Source organism: Mixophyes fleayi, chromosome 2 (assembly GCF_038048845.1).
Source record: "Mixophyes fleayi isolate aMixFle1 chromosome 2, aMixFle1.hap1, whole genome shotgun sequence".
Lineage (NCBI taxonomy): Eukaryota > Metazoa > Chordata > Amphibia > Anura > Limnodynastidae > Mixophyes > Mixophyes fleayi.
This window is the reverse complement of record NC_134403.1, coordinates 250,136,936-250,159,509: the sequence shown is the minus strand read 5'-3', so window position 1 is coordinate 250,159,509 and position 22,574 is coordinate 250,136,936. Positions and strand designations below refer to the sequence as shown.

General features: G+C 43.5%; 1 protein-coding gene across 6 annotated transcripts in view; it reads left to right on the top strand.

Annotated features, from left to right (window-relative positions):
- Window positions 1-22,142, top strand: part of WDTC1 (WD and tetratricopeptide repeats 1) — a 44,639-nt gene extending 22,497 nt beyond the window's left edge. For all 6 annotated transcript variants that reach the window (XM_075195807.1, XM_075195803.1, XM_075195801.1 and 3 more), the window contains exons 12-16: window positions 11,203-11,376; window positions 11,465-11,700; window positions 13,432-13,597; window positions 18,481-18,673; window positions 21,037-22,142. In XM_075195807.1, coding sequence (XP_075051908.1) covers window positions 11,203-11,376; window positions 11,465-11,700; window positions 13,432-13,597; window positions 18,481-18,673; window positions 21,037-21,246 — 979 coding nt within the window. In that variant the 3' untranslated portion in view covers window positions 21,247-22,142. The remainder of the gene's footprint in view (window positions 1-11,202; window positions 11,377-11,464; window positions 11,701-13,431; window positions 13,598-18,480; window positions 18,674-21,036) is intronic.
- The last annotated feature ends 432 nt before the right edge of the window (window positions 22,143-22,574 follow it).

Here is a 22,574-nt window from a genome sequence, read left to right as displayed (position 1 = left end):
AAGCACAGACTATCCGCATTTTTTTTTATAGAGATGGGACTAAGACTGAGTTCTTTGAAGGTTCAGGTCTCTGCACTTTCTATTTTCTTTCAGCGCCGGTTGGCTTCCCTCCCTGACGTTTGTACTTTCCTTCAGGGGGTGATTTATGTTCAGCCTCCCAATGTTCCTTTGTTGGACCCATGGGATTTGAACCTGGTTATTGAGTTTCTTCAGAGTCAGATGATCTGCGTATCTTGACATGGAAGGTGGTGTTTTTTTTGCTGGCCATTGCATCTACTCAATGGGTGTCGGAGCTTGGAGCCTTGTCCTGTAGGGTTTCTTATCTGGTGTTCCAAGAAGATAGGGCGGTTCATAGGACCGTACCTATTTTCTTGCCTAGGGTGGTTCGGCCTTTATAGAAGGGATTGCTCCTTCTGGGCCTTTTTCCTCTGTTAGTCTGGACATGGTCCGAGCTTTACGGGTTTAAGTGGACAGGACTTTTGCTGGTTGCAGGTCTGACTCTTTTTGTTCTTTACGATTCTCATAGGAGAGGTAGGCCAGCCACCAAGCAGACCATTGCCTGTCGGATTAGGTCTATGATTAAGCTTGTTTATGTGTGTAGAAATCAGCATGTGCCTCCAGTTCTCACGGCGTACTTTCCCTGTGCGGTAGGGGCTTCCTGTGCTGCTCGCCATGGAGCATCTGCAGAGCAGCTGTGTAGGGTGGAGACCGGGTCCTCAGTTTATACCTTTACAAGGTTTTACCGGTTCAACATTTTTGCATCTGCGAACATCCGTTTTGGCTGCAGTGTTTTGCAGGTTTTTAGACTAGAGCATTCCCTCCCTTAGGGGCTACTTTAGAAGGTCCCCATGGTAGCAGTGTCCCCCAGAGTGGATGAAGGAGAAAAGAAGATTCTTGTACTTGCATCAAATCTTTCTCCGATTCCATCTGCAGGACACTTCGTTCCCTCCCTTTTGCTGTTCTACGGTTAGTTGTGTTGTTGAGCCCTTTACTTGGGACTTTAGTATTACTGAGGTCTGTGGGGTTGCAGAGGGGAGGCGTCGGCAGCAAACATAGTTAACTATTTAAGCGCCAACTCCATGCGCCCTCGTACAACCCCATGGTAGCAGCGTCCCCCCAGATGGAATCGGAGAAAGAGATTTAACGAAAGTACAAAAATGTTCTTTTTGTGCCCCTCCCTTTAACCTAGTAACTGTGACGATTATGGCAGCAATGTTGACACTCTTGAGAGTGAAAGGTTTGACTATCATCCCCTATTGACCTGCCTATGAAAGCAGCTTTTTATGCATTCTTCCTATCTCACACTCAGATGATGGCCTGCATTTTGGAATCTCACTTGTGGTTAATAAATGACTAAAAATTCAGTCTGGTTCCCGCATAGTGGATGATTTTCCTAGGACTTCTTTTTGATTCATCAGAGAGAGAACAAGATCCTCATTGTAGAGATGATTAAGTTATCTGTCAGATAAATCTCTATTCGACTGCACACAAGTGTCTTGGGAAAAATGGTGTCAACCTTCGAGGCGCTTCAGTTTGCTCAGTTCCACTTGAAGGTGTTCCAAATAGAACTGATATGTAAAAAATCACACCATCTGTCCAATAGGTTCATCAGGTTGTCTTCAAAGACGTGCTTGTCACTCTGTTTGAATGGTCAACAAAGACAACCTCACCAGCGATTGTTTGTTCACTGTTTGGGACTGGACAATTCCAACGACAGTTGCCAGTCTACAGGACGGGGCACGGTAACCCTTTAATGCCGTTTACAGAAAGAGGTCAAGATGATCATGTACTGGGAGGAACTTAACGTTCCAGCAATCTTGATGGTGTTCATTCTGGGGAGTAGAGAACTAGGAGCATGCTTTCTCTGCTTGAAAACACTAACTCATAGTGAAGGGACAATTCCCTGATATGTATTCTTTCAGATAATCGAAAAGTAGTGTCAACCAGAAATCTGCATGATGGAATCTCAGTTGAACTACAGAGTAACCTGCTACGGTTCAAGCACAAAGGATCCAAGAGTGTGTATATTAGACACCATGTCATTTTCTGTGGAACATTCATCTGGTTTACATCTTCCCTCCAGTACCAATGCCATCAAGGATTCTAAAAATGCTGAAAAGGGAAAGGGTTAAAGCACTGACTAGTTTACTACAGTGCTTGAAGGAATACCTAGAAAGTGGTTTAAGACTTGGCTAACTATTAGTACAGGTTAATAGCTCTGTCAGTCTTATATTTAGAGACAACTGACAGTTTAGACTTTTGTGCAAGGTGTTTTGCATATCCAACCTCCATATATTTTTTCAATTGCACCGTGGGATTTTTACTGTGTTTTAAACGCCTTATAACATCTTCCCTTTGAACCCTTATACTGTGGAGCTCAAGTTTCTAACTTTTTCTCTTAACTATTTCTATTTCTACGAGTTAGGTGCTCTCTCTCTTGGAGATCCCCCTTACATTCTTTTTTGATGGAAGGACTGCTTTACATACTAGGTGCCCATTTCAGCCAAAGGCAGCATAGCATTAGTATTTCACTTGAAACAAGAAATAATCATCCCTAAACTCGGGATAAAACAATATTTTCATTTAAAAGATTAATTTCTTGTTCTAGATGTTGTCAGAGCTCTACAAATGTACCTGTATAGGACTGCTTGTTTCTGCAAGACATAGGACATCCTAAAGAGTGTTTGGTCGCTGGCCAATCTATCAATAACTAGATGGATTACCTTGATACTTCGGCAGGCATACATTGGAAAAGGCTTGCCTGTTCCCAAAAACATGAGGGCATATTCCATCAGGTCTGTGAATGCCTCTTGGGCAACATAGAACCTTGGCAGAACAGCTGTTCCGGGTGGCCATCTGGTCTTCTGTCCATAACCTCACAAAATTCTATAGATTCAACGTCTTTGCATCCAATTATGCTAGTTCAGCAGCTTCAGAGCTGTCCCTCCTTTAGGGACTGCTTTGGGAACTCCCATGATTTCAGTGGCCCCCAATGAATGTAAGAGCAAAAGGGATTTTTGTACTTGCCTTTTAATCATTTTCTCTAAAGTCCATTGGGGAACACTTGACCCCCCCACTCATTTTGCGCTCTGGTTTTTATCCTTGTTTTTTTTTTTTTTAACTCAAAATTTTTATTGCATAATAAAGTATGAATGACATAGACTTTGGACAACAAGCATATTGATTGGAATAATCACAGAGCAGAGTAGCTATACAGCAATGTCACTCACACAACAGTAAAATATATTACAATATAACAGCATGGTAATGGGTAAGGGGCGGGAGGGAAAGGGATTGGGCATTGAAGGAGGTGTAGGGTAGGTAAGGGAGGGGGGGAGATGGTCGATTCATAGGATATAATTAAGAAGAGCATGTTCACCTTCAGAAGGGAACATTGTCAGATCTGCATGGGAGTGTTTTAAAGGAGTAAGGGGGTCATTGTTATCTGGAGTTGTGAAGGGAGAGACTATTTGGAGGAAAAGAAAGCTGCGGGGATCTTAGGCATAAAGCCAGGGGGCCCAGGTTTGATGAAATTTGTCTTCTTTGTCTCGCAGCAGCGACGTGATTTTTTCCATGTTGGCAATAAACCATATATAAGATCTAAGAGAAGTGATGCGGGGGGGGGGGGTTCGCCTGCTTCCAAAATTTAGCAATCAGACATCTGGCGGCTGCCAGGACATGCGAGGCAAGTTTTGCGGAGTGGATGTCTAGATCTTGTATAGGATAACAGAGTAGGAAGGACCATGGATTCTTTCTGATAGGGCATTGGAGGAGGGAGGAAAGAAGTCTCGACACCCTATCCCAGAAGGAGGAGATAACCGGGCATGACCACCAAATATGCACGAAAGTGCCTCGATGGCCACAATTTCTCCAGCAATCGGGAGAGGCTGACTGGTACATTTTTGCAAGCCTGTCAGGTGTAAAATACCACCTGAGGTAGACTTTGTACGCATTTTCCTTAATTAATGTGGAGATGGAACTAGAAGCCACATTCAGCCTGATGGTCTCCCAGCAGTCCTCCTCCGGGGGTGGGCCCAGATCCCTCTCCCACTCTCTCTCATGTGCGTTCCCGGAGGGTATCAGTTTCCCTAGTAGTAGGCTATACAAGGACGAGATCATACCCCTTCGCAGAGGGGAAGAGAGGCAGAGAGATTCGAATTGGGAGGGGGAGTGAGGTGAATTGTCCGACAGGAGGAAGTGCCGAACCTGCAGGTATTGGTAGAACGGCGGGTGAAAGTTAGGGACTCTGGAGCAGAGGGCGTCATAGGATATGGGCCTTCCTCGCTCAAGAAGGCTCCCCGCAAAACGGAATCCCGCCCTAGTCCATAGCCGAGAGAAAGATCGGGACTTTCCCGGAGGGAAGGTGGGGTTATGCCACAGAGGTATAATGTGCAGAGGGTTAGGAAAGATAGAGAGATGGCCCTTGCAGGTCTCCCAGATCCGAGTTGCAAACTCCAGAGTTGGAAAACGTTTGGTTAGGACCTTCCGAATATCAGAAGGGAGTCCCCAGAGGCCTGACAGGCCGGGTATGGAGAGATAGGCAGCCTCCAAGTCTGCCCATGCATGAGATGCCGGAGGAGCAAATGAGGAAGCTATTGAGCTAAGCTGGGCTGCCAAGTAGTAGGCCTTGAGATCGGGGAAGCCCCTGCCTCCACATCCCTTAGGTTTTTTGAGTAGTGCCAGTCGAAGCCTGGGAGACCTGCCACGCCAGACAAATTTAGAGAGGTGTTGCTGCATAGAGTAAATTTCAGTTAGGGGTATTCTCACAGGTAGTGTCTGGAAAAGGTAGAGAAGTTGAGGGAGGACAGTCATTTTAACCACAATGATCCTGCCCAGCCACGAAATGATTAGGGTTCGCCAGGAGAAAATGTCTGATTTGAGTTTGTGGAAGAGAGCTGGATAGTTCTCCTGATATAGGGATTCATATGAGGTGGTTATATATACTCCCAGATATTTTAATTTTTTCTTCTGCCACCTAAAATGAAAATGGGAGGTGAGATCACAGCAGTCCTGTGAGGGCACATTAAGGAATAGGGCTTCGGATTTTGTTATATTGATTTTATACCCGGACAGGTCGCCATACCTCGAGAGGAGGCAGAACAGGTTGGGCAGAGATATTCTTGGCTGCTGGAGCGTGAGGAGTATATCGTCAGCGAACAGCGAGAGCTTACTCTCCAGAGACCCTGTTTTCACTCCTCTAATATCTGGGGAGGCTCGGATAGTGGCTGCCAGAGGCTCAATCACCATGGCAAAAATTAAGGGGGAGAGTGGGCATCCTTGGCGGGTGCCATTGTTTATTGGGACGGAGTCAGAAGGAGAACCATTGACCATAACCTTAGCAGAGGGGTGAGTATACAAGGCCTGGACCCCCGACAAGAAATCCCCAGACAGACCAAAATGCTTGAGGGTATGAGTCATGAACTGCCAGGAGATCCTGTCGAAGGCCTTTTCGGCATCCAAGGATAAAATGATGGAGGGAGTTTTCCTAGTGTTAATTATATGAATGAGGTCGATAGTTCTCCTTGTGTTATCCCTGGCCTACCTACCAGGGACAAACCCCACCTGATCATAGTGAACTAGCCCAGGGGGGAACAGTGTTTAGGCGATTGGCCAGGATCTTAGCGTAAAGTTTCAAGTCATTATTAAGGAGGGATATTGGGCGATAACTAGCACAATTATGGACTTCTTTGCCTTCCTTGTGGATCAGGGTTATCTGAGCCTCCAGAGATTCTTTAGGCCAGGGTTTGCCCTTTAGAATAGAGTTAAAAAGAGTTGAGGGGCTAGGAGAGCAGCGAATTTCTTATAGTAGGCTGCCGAAAACCCATCAGGACCAGGTGCCTTTCCTGTTTTCTGAGCCTTAATAGCCTGCACTACCTCCTCCAAGGAGATGGGTTCCCTAAGACGATCTGCAGCCTGGGGAGTAAGCTTTGGAAGGCGAGCGTCTTCCAGGAACTTATCTATACGCTCTGCCTGTTCCCGGTGGGCCGAAGTGTTGGGGGGTTGAGGGAGATTGTACAATTTTAAATAGTAATTCTGGAATTCTGAGCGGATTAATTTTGGGTCATAGACCAGAGTTCCGGAGGGATCCCTAATAGCCATAAGATTACGGGCCGAGACTTTGGTCCGCAGCCGAGTGGCCAAGAGCTTGTCCGCCTTATCACCTTTTTCGTAAAAGCGCTGGTTCAGCCACTTCAGCTTGTTGGCCACTCGGTGGGAGAGAAGTAGGTTAAGTTCACCCCTCACAGAGGCCATTTGTTCAAATAAAGCAGGGTCAGGGTTAGATTTATGTTGTTCCTCCAACTGGTGGAGGGCCGTTGAGAGACGCATGGTCTCGGCCGCCCTAGCTCTCTTGGCATTTGCTGCCGAAGCCATTAGATGGCCTCTAATGACCGCCTTATGAGCATTCCAGAGAGTAGAGTGGGAGATGTCAGGAGATTCATTTGTTTCAAAGTATTCGGATATTAGGGATTTAATATGAGCTACTGTATTTTTGTCGTGGAGAAGGGACTCGTTGAGTCTCCAGGAGAAAGTGGAGGAGCGGGAGGCTAGGGAGGAGAGGTCCGCCGATATTGGGGCATGGTCAGACCATGTAATTGAATGGATAATAGAATTAGTGAGTTTGAGGGTCAGGTCGTGGCTGAGCAGGATCATGTCGATTCGGGAATAGGAGTTATGGACTGAGGAGTAGAAAGAATAATCTCGGGCCAAGGGGTCAGAGATTCTCCAAGTATCGTACAGATTGTGCAGTTTCATAAAATCTTGCAGGGCCCTAGAGTTCCTCCTGTCCCTCCCGTCGGAAGGAGCAGTTAAAGGGGCAGATCTATCCAAATGGGGGGTGAGGACCACGTTAAAGTCTCCTCCCACTATCAATTCTCCCTTGCGAACCTAAGAGAGTGTAGCTCCCAGGTGCTTAAAGAATTTGTGCTGGTCTTGGTTCGGGGCATAGATATTCACTAGCGTGCATGGGAGGTTGTTCAATTTACCTACTAGGATAATGTATCTACCTTTATCTCTGTGTGAGTCTGAGAGATCAAAGACAAGATTACGTGAGAATAGGATTGCCACCCTGCATCTCTTCTTGGCAGAGTCACAAGCATGATAAGAGAGGGGGAATCTCTTGGATTTAAGTTCCGGGTGCAAATGTTTGATAAAATGGGTCTCCTGTAGGAATACTAGGTCGCCCTTAAGGGCCTGTAGAGAAGCGTAGAGTTTGCCCCTTTTTTGTGGAGAGTTAAGACCTTTAACATTGAAAGAAATCAGACGGAGTGTCATGAGAAAGTCAAAGTGGAAGAGTCAGGAGGTGAAAATATGTGTAGTGAATTGTAGTTTTGATTTGCTGAAGGGATAGATACCAAAGACGACCATGGTTGGGGAGACATTGTAGGTGTGGTGGGAGAGTGGGGGTAGGAGGACGGGAGTGGTGCAGGGAACCCTTCCAGGATGCTGGTGGGGCAGAAGGAGCGGTACTCTAGGTACCCGGGGACCAGCTGAGAGCAACCAAGCTCTATGGGGGAGGTGGCTAGGGCTTACCAATCAAGAGGGCGAAAGGTAAATGGCTGACAGGGGTGGGGGGGGGTGGGAGGTGGGTATCTGCTACCCAGTGGGCCCATGTGTGTGGGTGTGGGGGAGGAGATGACAGAGTAGACTGTATCAGTAAGGTGGAGCCACATCATGTAAACATATAGATTAACTATGTAATATTGTCAAATCAGTGGGTACAGAGGTAACAGGCGAGTGCTTACAAATGCCAGTTTGAACCACTGTGAACGTATAGAGAATTCCAACAGTTAAACAAAAAACAATTACATAACGAGTCCAAATGGACCCCAAAAAACAGATAAACATGCCTGCCGATGGTCATAGGGGAGGTGCAGCCTTTCCGAGGGGGGTCCATAGCGGCATTCCGCTGTAACTCCAAGAAGCCCATGGGTATGGAGATCCACCTGTACACGGAGAGAGCAAAAAACAAGACAGGGCAGACAGAAACACCAGACCTCAGGCATGTAAGCGATATAATGAGAAATTAGGTAACATATGGACATTTCGGAGGGCTCGTCTCCAGGTAGGCATAGTTCCTCAGATATCCTCCAGCAGGAATGGCCATTAGACGATAAGGAACGGCTTACAATAGCCCTGATCCAGATTGACCTTCCCTGGGTGGGGAGTTTCTCATCCCTAAAAGACAGTCAGGAAGATAGATTACTAGGTCTTGCGAGGAGTGGAGGACTTCTGTACTGTGGACCATTCACCTCGCGGAACTCTTTGGGTCCGCGGGTTTATATCCTGGTTGCTCGAAGTAGATGAATGAGAGGCGCCCGGGGGGGGGGGGCTCGAGGACAAGGCCTAAGCGGTGTAGGAGGGCCTGAGCCTCCGGTAGTGTGCGGGCGGAAATCTGTCGCTCTTGGTGCCAGAGGAACAGGCGGAAGGGGAAGCCCCAGCGATAACGGACATTATGATCTCGTAGAACTTGCGGTACCGGGGCAAGCTCCCGACGTCTGGCCAGAGTGGTTGGTGACAAGTCCTGGAAGATCTGTATGTTGTGAGCTTCGAATATGTAATTTTCTAGCTCCGCGCAAGACCATCTCTTTGGTAGTATAGAAGTGAAGTCGTAAAATGACATCTCTAGGCTGGTTCTGGTCGGTAGATCTAGGCTTTAGGGCCCTATGGGCTCTGTCCAGTAGTAGGTGGTCTTCCGGGACCTCAGGGGCCAATTGGGAGAAAAGCTTCTTCAAGTATTGATCCAGGTGCGCAGGTTCGACCGTTTCCGGAATGCCCTTCAGGCGTAGATTGTTCCGCCTCGCCCGATTGTCCATATCCTCTTGGTGCTCCTGGACAGATGTCAAGTCATTTCGTAGGCGTACAATGTCTTCCTCCATACCTGTCTGAGAGGACACCACCGTCTCCAATCTTTCTTCAACTTGGTCAGTGCGAGTTCCTATTGAAGCCACCTCCGTCCGCAGTGAGTGGAGAGCAGCTTGCACTTCTGAGTGCACGGAAGATTTCAGTTCTTTCATTTCTTTGATTAACGTAAGGAAGTCCCGTCTGGTTATCGGGGACGTGTCATCTTCCTCAGTCAGATTCAGCAGAAGTGTGAGGGGAACCCGTCCTCGACCGATGCGGGGTTGAGGTTGATTGCTTCGAGAAATATTGAGGGAGGCTTTTAGAGTGGGATTTCTTACTGCCCTTAGGCATTGTGGAGGAGCCTCAAAGGCAGGACTGTCAGACAGTAAGAGGGGCGGTATGAGCAAACCGGATAGTAGAGTAAATTACAATGGGTGGGCCCACATAGGGAAGAGAATTCACATGGGTCTGAGTAGAAGTAGCATGGAAAGGACTTCTTCCCCCTGTCAGCACTTTAGGGGGTTACAGGGTCATTGCGCACCCCTGGAGCTCTGGGGCCGGCTCCAACAATAGGTAAGATACAATATGGGCTAGGACTGTAGTAATTCAGGTAATGTGAAGTCTTAGAAGAATCTCAGAATACTTGAAGGAGGCAGGCAGAATGGGCAGGGGTAGTGTAGTTGCCCCGTGTGTGGCAGGTTTCTCACACTAACCTGGCTCCTATGTGGTTGGACACTGGCAATGGGTGGTCTCTCCGGTCTCCTCGCCAGCCTGGGTACTTTTTCTTCGGGAAGCCGATCTTCAGCTGCAAGCTTGGCCCGGGTCCCCTGGTCCAACACCGCTGGGGGATACACCTGTGCCGCTGATTGTCAGGCCGGAAGTGCGCCAGGTGGTTGGCTGCTGGCAGGCCCCTGGTGGTAGGGATCCCCGAGCTCCAGCCCAGTCACAGGCTCCAACTTGAAGGCCCAGCGCAGGGAGCCTTGGTACGCTTCGCCCGACCGGAAGTCCCCGCGGCAGAACCGGAAGTGGATATGTCCGCCGGGCAGGTCTTAAATTGAGCCCCAGGTCTTCACCGGAAGTAGGCCTCCGGGTCCCGCTCACCTAATCTCAGGCAAGGCTCGCCTCGCGGGGGAGTGCTGCCGCACGTCTGCTACCTCCTTTGCCCTCAGCCGTCCGCTGTAAGTAATTCCGGCCTAAGTATGGAGGGGCCGGTCCAAAAGCTTGTGGTCCCGCCGGTCAGATGGCGGCGTCCGTGGCTCCGAGTGCCGTGGGGGCTCGGTGGAAAGCGGAGCTCCGCTTAGAGAGGCCCCCGGGAGTTGTCTTTTGGGAGGCTTGTATGGGCGGCCAGGAGCTGAGAGAGGCCCAGCGTGGCGGGAACCAGTTGCGGTATCGTCGGGAGGGGGAGACGAGTGACCAGCTGCAGCTGAGGTATCCAGAGCAGTGCCCCAATCTTCTGGTGCCAAATTTAGGGAGTATATGTCGGATAATTCCGAGTAATTCCCCAAATTCTAAACTTGAGTGCAGGAGCTGACGTGAAATGCGACCACCTGAAATGGCTGCCTAGCCACGCCCCCCTATCCTTGTTTTTTTAAGCTGTCTGTCATTGGCAGATGAGATCCCCCTTATTGTTTAGCGCTCTCTATTAGCTCTCTTTTATGCAGGGGCTGGATTAGAAATATAATTGGTCGTCTTCCAGCTAAGGGATATAGACGGGGAGCTCAGACTTCAATAAGTTTTTCTTTTCAAAGTGCCAAAACACCTGCAGGCACCTCTATCCATATTTCATGTTTCCTGTGTCTCCCAATGGACATGAGTACAAAAATCCCTTTTTGCAGCAGCGCCTAATGGTCTGTTGATTGTAGACTTTAAACAGACATTTTACCATTGAAAGGTGCATGACGCTGAGACCGGAGACAAACAGGAGCAGCTCACACTGACTTCTATTAACCAAAACATCTACAGGTTTTAGTAGCTTTTTACATTCACAAAATCGAGTCTTCTACTAAGATGTTGCATGTATGTGTACACAATAATTTGATATATCAAAACCATGTAGTAGGTGACTTCAAAGTAGAGGATACAAATGAAGCCGACACTGATCCTAAATCAGTAGATAATTTTAAACTATTAAAACATCAAATCATGTAGCAGCATGTTATCATTGATGACCAGGTAACCCTAAGCCCGCCTTCCCTCCTCTGAGGGACTGATCATGACTTTTTCTGTCTCTGTGCACATATCATAGTGTTTGGTTATATCTTTGTTTTTTATTTGCACTGCTCAATATAGTCATGTACTCCAATATTTCAATTTACCTTTCCAGTCAGCCAATTCATAATTCTTTTACTCACTCTTCCCTAGGTCATCAAGTGAACTTCCACCACACCTAGAAAATGTAAAGCAAAAAGCTAATGATGCATTTGCCCGGCAGCAGTGGAGCAAGGCAATCGAGCTATATAGCCAAGCCATGCAGAGGGCTCCTCGCATTGCTATGTTGTTCGGAAATCGTGCTGCCGCATACATGAAACGCAAGTGGTGAGTAAAATGGATTGTAATTTAGAAATGTGTCTTGGGACAGAGTTTCATCAGATACTTTTTTTTTTTCTTTTCCTTGTGCTACTAGGGATGGAGATCATTATGATGCCCTGAGGGACTGCCTGCAAGCACTGGCGTTAAACCCAGCACATCTAAAGGCTCACTTTCGACTAGCCCGCTGTCTGTTTGAGCTCCGCCATGTCTCTGAAGCACTGGATTGTTTGGAGCGGTTCAAGGCCAAGTTCCCAGAGCAGGCCCAAAGCAGTGCATGTAATGCCCTAGATGGGGACATCAGAGTTGCTTTATTCTCCAAAACTGACAGCCGTAAGTCCACTCAACCTAAAAATATATTTTCTTCAGCAGCATACACTTTTAACATTCTACATTTGCCATACTTATCAATTTAGGACTCTAGGGGGCATATTCAATTAGCTTTCGGATTCGCGGTAACGGGCGTTACCGCGAAAAGTGCGCGTTCTTGCGGGTATTACGGTACCGCATTAACGCGGATTTTCGTTCGCAACCCTATGGGCTGCGAACGAAAATCCACGTTATTGCGGTACCGTGTATTACGTTTCGCGGCTGTTCCGGCGCGTTACCGCGAATCAGAAAGCTAATTGAATATGCCCCTAGATATATAATAGAAGCATTTAACCACACTAAATAACCAATTTTGTAAAACAGATTCTTCTCAGTTTATGGTTTATCTGTTTAAAATCTTTCTGCTGTCTATTTTAAATGGGTCATTGCCTCCCAAGTCAAAATAGCTGAATTATATTTCCTTGGGAAAATGTAGAATAAATATTATAGAGATCATTTACATAGGGAAAAAAGCCATCTGCACAGTGCAAATCCAGCTTTGGACTAGCCTTTTGCTACTCATTCTGTAAGTGCATATAGACTTTGGGTTTTACCAAGGAGCAGAGTGGAGTTGGGCAGTGGGAAAAGTAAGTGCAATGGCGCATCAAGTTTTGCAGAGCAATGCCAAGATGAGCTTTCCTTTTGTGGACAGTGATTATCGCATTTTAATAAAGTGCGGGAGGAGGCACATTTTTTGTTCTACTACTTAAATTTCATAATTTAAGTCATAATGAAAGGTAACAGAAGAACAGGATTTTAGGAGAAAAAAAATTAAGTTTATTCATTTTTACAATATGTAATCTTTGTAAAAGACAAAAAATAGACAAAATTAAACCTGAGTTATATGTAGTAGTGTGGTGTTTACTCTGAATTTATTTTTGTATTTTAATTATACTCTACTTTTATCTATTGCATAAAACTTGACACATATTCTGTTGTGTTACACAAATTAATTTTATCTAAACTTCAGGCTTTAACTGCCTTAAAGTTGTTTTCTCCATTTACCTTTTGTTGACCTCATGTCACAAAACTGACATAGTATAAGAGTTAACTGGAGCTCCCCGGGAATTCATAACAGCAGTGGTCTCTGATGGACATACTAGGTGGACACTAAGTAGAAAAAAATGACTCTTTTTTTATATGCATTCTCTTCCTGACAACCAAGAGGAGTCGTAATTTTTTCTAAGATTCCATCTTAAACCATTATGTTTGTCTGTTCATTGTGCATATTAGCCAGACAATTTTGGAATCTTGGAAAAAATTCTGGCCCCTCTTTGTTATTGGGAAGAGAAGGCATATGATGATGCCATAGTCCAGGCACAAGAGTTGACACTTCATGGGTTCATTTTATGTTTTACATAAAATGTAACATTTCATTTGCCCTTTGTTCTCTTCCCTTGTGTAAGGTGTTTCTAAACTATTCCATTGTATGCCCTTCTCATTCGTGTGGACATGCAACTAAACATCATTCAGACTGACAAGCCAGCCAGTAAATATGTTTACAATGATCTCTAATTATGCTAATAATTATAATGAATTATAAACATAACTGTATTATTAGAAACTGGATAACTGTCTTCCCTTCCTCTCTGTGAATTCTTATCATTTATCCTTTTGTGCCTCACACCTATTGTCTATTGCATTCTAGTGATGTTCTCATCTTGCAACCATTACCTTTTTATATCTCTCCCACAGAGGATGACAAAAAAGGGGGCTCTGCTCGCCTGAGGTCGGGGGGAATGAAGGATTCTCTCTCGGAAGATGAACTGCTGCTTAGAGAAAGAAGCTTGGATTATAAACATAGATACTGTGGCCACTGTAATACCACCACAGACATAAAAGAAGCCAGCTTTATGGGGAGGTAACCCAAATATTGTCTTCACTTACAATAATTTTGGTAATTATACTGTTCTTTGTACCAAATACTGCTCTCCGTTTGTATTGTAAAATTTCACTGCAACCAGTGTATGACCTATTGTACCGGTGGCTTAAAGGTTAGTACTTCTGCCTCACAGCACTGGAACCATGACCTTATCTGTGTGGAATTTGTATAGGTTTCCCTTGTGTGCCCTGGTTTCCTCCCACACTCCAAAAACATACTAGTAGGTTAATTGGCAGCTACCAAATTGACCATAGTGTGTGTGACTGTGTGTATGTATGTTAGGGAATTTAGACTGTAAGCTCCAATGGGGGCAGGGACTGATGTGAGTGAGTTCTCTGTACAGCCTTGTGGAATTAGTGGAACTATATAAATAGATGATGATTGTACACTAGATTACCCAGGCTTTTATTGTTTAACCTGACTTCAGCTCCTGGCTGTAGACACTCCTGTTACAGAAAATAACCATTAATTTAGTTTAGTGTGCTATGGTGGCAGGACACTTGGTTTTTATTTTGGTGTATAGTGTACATCAAAATAAACTCCTTTATAAGTAAGCTGGGACTAGAGGTCATATGTAACACACAAGTCACTCTTGGAGTTAGGCCAGGAGGCTAGAAGACTGCGAGGACTCGTCATGCTTGTTTACTTAACCCACTTGCCTGTACATTTCTGTAATATCTACTGGAGGCAGGGGAGAGTGGTCACTTTGATTCCTCCTCTGGCCTGTTCCAGAGGTAGTAGTTTACTTGAGAACAGCCTTAGCCACCCCACTATATACCAGCATTGGCTCCCTCTATCATGCTGCTGGAATTCAATATGGCAGGTTCTCTGCACAACCGGGCTCCCACAACTAAATTTTGGTGGGAGACTCTGAAGGGGGTACGAAACATAAGTATTCTCTCCTTAGACCACTGGGGAAGACTTTGTTGGTAGATTTTCTGAAAGACATCTATTGGCCTGTGCGGAGGCTGCCTGGGCAAATGTTGTGCTTTTCCTCCTTCAGACTGCAAATTCTTGCTGTGCCTCCTTCTTCTGGGGGCCCTATTCTCTCTGATTTATATTGGAGACTAGAGTGCTGCTGTCAAGCTCCTCAGTGTGGTACATGGAGCAATAGTTATATTTTATTATACTGGCATTGCCTGTTCTGGTACTGCTCTAGAGATGTTTGATTTCTTCTGTTCTTCTGTTGATTTCTTCTTCACTGACTAGCTCAACTTTGTTTCCTCTGAGAGTTTGTATACAAGTATGCTAACCCTTCACTTGTCTGGTACCTCAGATTTTTGTTTGCCTTATTAACACTTTATTACAACATATTTCATAGGATTAAAAATGCTAAAGAAAAGGGTGCTTCATGTTGTAAATCTTGTAATATTTGACTCTGACCTTTCCAAATGTAAATGTGTTCTAAAATTATTCAAGACTATGCTTCAATAGACTATGGAAAAGCTGTGTGTTTCTGTTCAAGGAACACCTCTGGTTCCAGGGTCTGTAAGACCTATTGATCCCCAAGAGTCGGCACCAACAAGGCAGACTCCATCCCATTTTCCTTCCAATTCTGAGGTTAAACTCCACTCTATATCTTCATGAAGCAGCTCTCTAACAGTCAAACAGAATTCCTCAGAGGATGGGAGTGGCTACTCCTTTTCACAGTTCTTCTTGAGGAGAGGCTGGCAATGCTTGAATTCAAATGACTTCGTTCCCTGTAGCCTCAAAGGTGTATAGGGTCCATGGAATACAAAAGAAAAAGTCTATAACCTCTATAACCTTTCCTGTATTTAAAGATCCCACTGATATTTTAGTTTCCAGTAGCCAATATGAAAATATTATCTGTTATGGGACAAAATTCCCAGAGTAATTTGGCTATTTCACTTCTATCAATGCCAAATACTCTCCCTGCAGTGTATACAGTTTAATTTCATGACCCTTCGGATCCCCTATTGGGAGTAAATTTATCAAGCTGAGAGTTTTCAGCAGGTTTGCAAAGTGGAGATGTTGCCTATAGTGACCATTTTATATTCTAGCTATCATTTTGTGTAAGGTACTAAATAAAGGATATCTAGAATGAGCGGTTGCTATAGGCAACATCTCCAATTTTCAAACCCGCAGAAAACTCTCAATTTGATATATTTACCCCTGGGACTCTCTTCATGATGTAGCTAGGCCGGAGATATTGAAGACACTGATGGCAGGTTCTTTCTTCTGAGCAATGACAAACACTAAGCGGCACATGCCGGGCCATCTGGTTAAGGCATTGGTTATGAGGTGCTACTTTTAAAAATAAATTTATTTCACTGTGCTTCATCACACCTTATCTGAAAAATAATTTCTCACAGAAGTCAGAAATTATTCCTTACTTCCTTCCTGCATGGAAATGTTCTCTCACAGATTTCAACAGACTTCATTCAGGGTGAAATCCATGTTTCTTAAGTCCCTTTCAAGGCCAAGTTGGGTCTTCAGGTTGGAGCTAGAAAAATAATTAATCATGGAATCCTCAAGGCAAGTTCTACACAAACCTCAGATCACCATAAGTTCCAATTAACTGTTAATCCACTGAGAATGTCTGAAAGCCACTGATGTAAAGCTTCTCTCTTAAGGAGAATGGCTTCATCACATCATAGACCCTTGTGTACATCAGGATTTCCATCATTTTCAATTCTCTCCATTTTGAAATGAACAACAGTGCACCCAAAGATTGAGTCAAGTGATTAATTTATTCTCTGGAGAAGGGCATCTTCAAGATTGAATTAACCTGTAGGTGTCCTGCACATCCACATGAACCTATCCCACAGTAATTTTCTTGATTGTCAAACATCATCATTTCCATTCCAGGACCCTTCCATTTAGACTCTCAGATGCACCACATGTGTTGTCTACACTAGTGGCTTACCTAAGGAGATGGGAGTATTCATTTAACCATACATAGATGTCATCCTTCTGAGAGCTCCAACACATAAGGCACTAAAGAGTACCACTTAGTCCATACAGATGGTTACTAAATTTCAAATACTTTACTCCATCCTCCTTAAACCATCAAGTTTGTGGAAGTCCAAATAAAAAACCAGGAAAACATACATGCCACCGCTTCAATCTTTTGCTACAAAACTTGAACAAAGATTACAGGAATCTGTTGCAGATCATCCCTCTTATATAGTGCTAACACTAGCTCAGTCTGGTGAGACCCAACCATTACCCCTACACATATTACGATACTAGGTTACACAAACCTTGATTATCACAATGACAGATTCAAGTCACTGTGGCTGGGAGCGGTGCACCCACTATCCGGTCAATCAATCGCCAAGACCGCACCAGTAGTCTTGTGGCACTATAGAAGGTATCCAGTATCCTAACATCTTCTTTCAAGGATTTTAAAACAACAGAGTGGATTTCCTCGGCTGCAATAAAACTAGGAAAATGGTAACTCCACATGAAATTCTTTTAAGTCATGAATTAGTGAGTCACTGGGCTCTTTCAGTGATTAGAATTCATGGCAAAAGCTACCAGTTTATTGGGTGCAGACTCAAGACGCACAAGCCTCTTTTATTGGTGCTCCGGCTAGTCAGTGGAAGTGTCAGATGATGGTTCTTTTTCCTTCAATGCAGCTTCTTCCTTCTCATTGTTGTGACATGATCCGGGCACTAATGGTATTGTAATCTTAAAAAGTATCTCCTCAGTCAGACTTGTTTCTTCACTTGAAGACCTGGCATTTGAGTCCCACTTATGGTAAGCCATGGACTTGGTTATGAACATCCTTATTCATGTAAAAAGAAAATCTGTGCGTTCCAAAGCCTATTACCACTGTTGAAAGTCTTCCCAGCATATTGTGACATTCGTTCACCAGCTTTCCTAACATTCCCAAAATACTCAACTCTTTCTAAAGCTTGGTGTGAACAAATACCTCAAACGATTTTCCCACAAGGCTTAATTATCGGCATTAGGCATTCTTTGCTAGCAGCAACTAGCCTTGCACTTGGACATTCGCTGCTTCTTTCAGATAGTAAGTTATATCCATTATCTATTTAAACAACCTACTCCACCTTGAGATCTATATCTAATATTCTCCATTCTGCATAACCCAGCATTCGAGCTACTTTCTTCCTGTGACCTAACACTTCTTGCCTGGAAATCAACTTACTTTCTGGCAATATGCTCAGTGTGTGACTTTGACTGCTAAATTTAAAACTGTAATGTCTTTAAGGGCAAAACTTAAAATTTGCCCTGCAAAATTGCCGAATATCGACAACTTGCAGAAAGGTCAGCACAATACATTTACCCCCTGGTGTGTAATCCACTTCTTGAGCATTGTTCAATATGATACCCCTGAAACAGATTGGTCAGGCATCTATGCAGCCCTTTCTTGGTCTGCAAATTTTTTCTTTTTGTTTCCTTTATAGATTTCCATACAGTTTTGACAAACTTAGGACATTTCCAGTACAACATAGAATGTTCCAAGAAAAGTTATTTTTTTTATTTCTTGGAGGCCTCTACGGTCTGTGCCCACATTATTTTTTGTTAATTAATCCTTTTAGCCATGAATTTCTAGACTATATAGCCTAGTAAAAAGTTATCAAAACTAAGGGCCTCCTCCTACCGTTGGGGTGTCTACAGCTGGGAGGAGATTTCTGTCTTAAAACTATTCTAAGTATTGTCTTACCTCCCAGTGGCAAAGCAACACATACGAACCTTCAAAATAGGATTTAATGGTAAGTGAAACCCCATCCTTCTTTTTTTTTTTTTTTTTTTTTTTTTTTTAATGCTCTTTGCTATCTTACAAATAATCACTTCACTGACAAAGCTTTGTTTCACTCCCATGTTATTTTACCATCTCTGTACCTTAAAATTTGCATCTCTGTTTTCTTTAGCAATGCCCAGTACATAGTGAGTGGTTCAGATGATGGTTCATTCTTTATCTGGGAGAAGGATACTCGTGCTCTGATCCGGGTCCTGCAAGGAGATGAGTCCATTGTAAACTGTCTACAGCCACACCCAAGTTATTGCTTCTTGGCCACAAGCGGTATTGATCCTGTTGTGCGACTGTGGAGCCCACGTCCTGAGGTTGGAAAGAAATTTTATAGAGAGATAGAATATGAGGCAATGATATGTGTTATGTAGCAAGATGAATTTGAGCTGAAAAGTAATTTTTTTTTTTTTATTAGTATTATTATTTTTACATTTGTTTTTATTATTAATGCATTTTTATATTGTGTATGTATATATAAAAGAATGCGAAATGGAAGTTGCTCAATCAATTTATACGTTTACAGTAGGTGCTAGAAAGGGAAGGGTTATCTAGAAAAGAAACACACAGAAAAATCCCCAGCACACAGCTGTGAACCAGTATAACAACTGCTATTCTATAATCCAATTCTCTTAAGACAGATATCTTGTCAATCAGTAAACTGGTCCTCCAGTTTTATTTTTACTCAGGGCTAGAGTTGAGCTTGGACACACCCTATCCACTACAATAGGGGGGCACTTATTTAGTGTTATTTCAGTTATAAATGTGTTTTACTTGTCACTGGAGAGAGGGCTGTGTAAATAATATTTTTACATCCTGCTGAGGGTGCATAAGGGTGACAAAATAGTCGGCTTAGGCAGTTCAGTGGGGCTGCCATTGAGACCATGCAGAACGTGTGTGTGGGGGGCGGGGGTAGCATATAGTGATATTGCAGTACTTTAAATCCACCGGAGGTGAGGCATTATAGTATGATGTATGTTTGTACCTAATATATTTAATGGAAGACATTTATGTGAAAGTGTATTTATGCTTTGAGGGCAAACGCAGGATTTCTAGAGGAGGGGTTCCATGCCACACTGCCAGAGTGGGCAAGAATATCATGCAAGGGACATGCTATCATATTAGACAGTGTTAGGCTCGTCTCCATCCCCTTAAAATACACAGGCAATGCTGCATGCAATTCTGTTGGGGCATGCAGTTTCCCCTTCATGAACAGAACCGTTTTAGTGGTGTGAAGCGGGATATACCTCTATTGTCCTTGCAGTCAGACCAAAGTCATGACTAAGCAGAACGGTCACCCAAGTTCAGCACAGTTGGCCGACTGTCCTGCTCTTTCCTACCTTGTTTCCTATCTTTCACTATCTGCAGCTACAATGTCTTCACTTCATATGTTGTTTGTCTGGATCCTGGAATGTTGGCGCCCTATTTTGGGGAAAAAAGCATAGGTGTATGAAATATGGACAGCCTAGCAATGAGTGTGAATAATCAGGCTTGCAAACATTTTTTTTTTTTTTTTTTTTAAAACACGTGTTTATTGTCGGTCAAGTAAGATACTTTACAGGAGTAGAAGTAAAATTCTGTTAAGGTATGCAAAAAGAGTAAACTTAACTTATTAATGTAGAATATTATGTGTTACTTGTTTACAAATGTTCTAAGTGTTTGGGTGATGGTTCTCCTTTTGGGCCTCAATTAGAGTTGGAAGTTGCACCTGGACAATATTGTGATGCGTGGGGTGCAAATTCAACTTTTTTATATATTTTTTATTTTTTTTTGCATGCAGGAAAGATATTGCTTGCTTTTGCATACAGCACATACATAATGGGCAACTTTATTTTTTCACTGAGTTTTAGGGTTGAGCTAGAACACTTTCTACACAACTGCAGCACAACATGGTTTTGCTAAGGTGCAAAAATGCACCTTCTGTCTGGATTTTACTGCAAACTCTAAGTGGGGTATTAATGTCCGTGTGAATTGCTGCAATTGTTTTACTGCACATACTATCGGGTACTAAGAGAGAGAAATCTCAGCTCATTTTTGCTCGCACTTCGCACAGAACTGAATTTCCCCCTAAATGAGGCACTTTGCATGTTTGGAAGTTTATGTGTTTGGAGTAGATGTATTTTGAAGTGGTGTGTGTTTAGGGAAGGAGTGTGTCCATGGTCAAAATTTTGCTTACTATATAGTACTTGTTTTAACTTTTAAAGTTTGGTTTTGAAGTGTGATTCAACAAATCACACAAATTAAGCATTTCAAGGGATTGTACAGTCTTTTAAAAGCTATTGTAACTGTATGGTTTAAGCATACTGTAAAAGGGTAACCTAATATAATGCATCCTGTAACATTCAAAAATGTATCTTACAGTTCCCCAAACTTGACTTTTGACACTGTCCTAACATTTACTGTGCATTAGTGCAAGATATTTTTATTTTATCACCCATTTCAATTTGAGACTCTGGCTTCAGAGTCACTAAACAGGCTTGAATACAGAGCATTTTATTGTGAATAATAGGGAAAAAGTATATTCCACCAACTTTCTAGCTTTGTCAAACATGTTCAGTATTGGTAAGGTCCTATAAGTGTGCAGAATATTTACTGATATAGTAGTGAGCTCCAATATCTTTTTTTTTTTTAAGACTGTTCAATATCATGCACACAAACTCCTCTTTTATTCTTTTGGCAGAGTGAAGGCCTAGACCGGCGAGTGGTACAGGATATGGAGGGCGCCTGTCAAGCTAACCAAAGGAGAATGAATGCCGACCCCCTGGAAGTGATGCTTTTGAACATGGGTTACAGGATTACAGGACTGAGTGGAGGAGGTCCAGCATCTGGTGATGGGGGCTCAGACGATGAGGATTCTGCTGAGGGGCAAGTGCAATGCCGACCCAGCTAACCTTGTCGAGATGGAGGTGTGTGGGATATGGAGTGGATGCACCTTATAAAGACAGGCTTGACCATATTTTAATGGCCACTCATCTTTCTTTCAAAACATTCTGTGCAGACCAACATACCTCATAAAGACTAAGGTAAAGAAGGTGGAGGCACAGAACCAATCCTTCCACACCATCACCACCACCACTGTATAGAACTTCTTAACCAATGACTAGACATCTCTTAATCCCCAAGCTCCAGAATAAATCTGATGCTGATCACTGCACACCCCCTACTCATTCTGGAGTTTCACTGCGATGAACGTAATATGAAGGTCACTCTAAAGAGGCAATAAAAGCAATGTGCGGTATTTTGAGATATATTCTGGTTACTTTAGTTTTCTTCAGGATTTGTAAGTTGGATTGAACCTGCAGCATGGGCAATGTTTGTAGGAGCGCTTTAGGCAGCTTAAGCAAATGTGGAAATAGCTATGACTTAGACCTCTTAAGTTTGCCTCACGTGATTTCTAGAATATATGGGCAACGAGTTGATGTTTAAGCCTGTCTCTAAATTGATGAGGTTACAGGCACAGTGGTGTGGTTCAAAACTTTTTTTTTTTTTTTTTTAAAGCGTGTATTTCTAGATTTTTACCATCTAGAAGGGTGGTTTGTAGATGCTATGCCTAATTTTGACTAATGTGAACACATCTTTCAATAATCTAGAATGTTTTCTAGACCCTGCTAGTTGGCTTAATAATTTTATGTTCAAAATAAGACCTCTACCAATTGTCATTCAGCCCTATCACAACCTGATAAAAAGTTTTTGCTGCCAGCAACATCCCTCTTTCTTTTCAGTTTCAAATGGGGGAAAAGCTATCTTAGACCTGTGAGTAACTCTAATAAAGTTGTATTTGATGTACATCTACAAATAAAAACTTGGTTTATTTCTGAGCAGAAGTATAATGCATTCTGAATAATTTTGATGCTGTCTAGCATATGCATTCTGAAAGACTGGGTTTAAAAGTTTGCTAACTTCACTTTGTGTTACATTTTCTTGGCAGTGGACATTTAAAGGTTAAGGTTGTTGTGTTTAGAAAGACATAATTAATTAGCCTCCTTTTATTTATCCCAGAGAATAATTATAGTTGGGCATTTTGCTAACACACAATATCTATCTAATCTATCCTGCCAAAGTGTCAAGTAGGAGTAACCAGGAGTCAGGGCAGGCAACAATCAAGTGAGAACTAGCAGAAACCAGATGATAGATCAAGGGTCAGGCCTCGTGGTAATGCAGCACATAAGCCAGTGAGGTATGCACCAGGTACAGCAGAACTCGCCTAGGCATATTTTG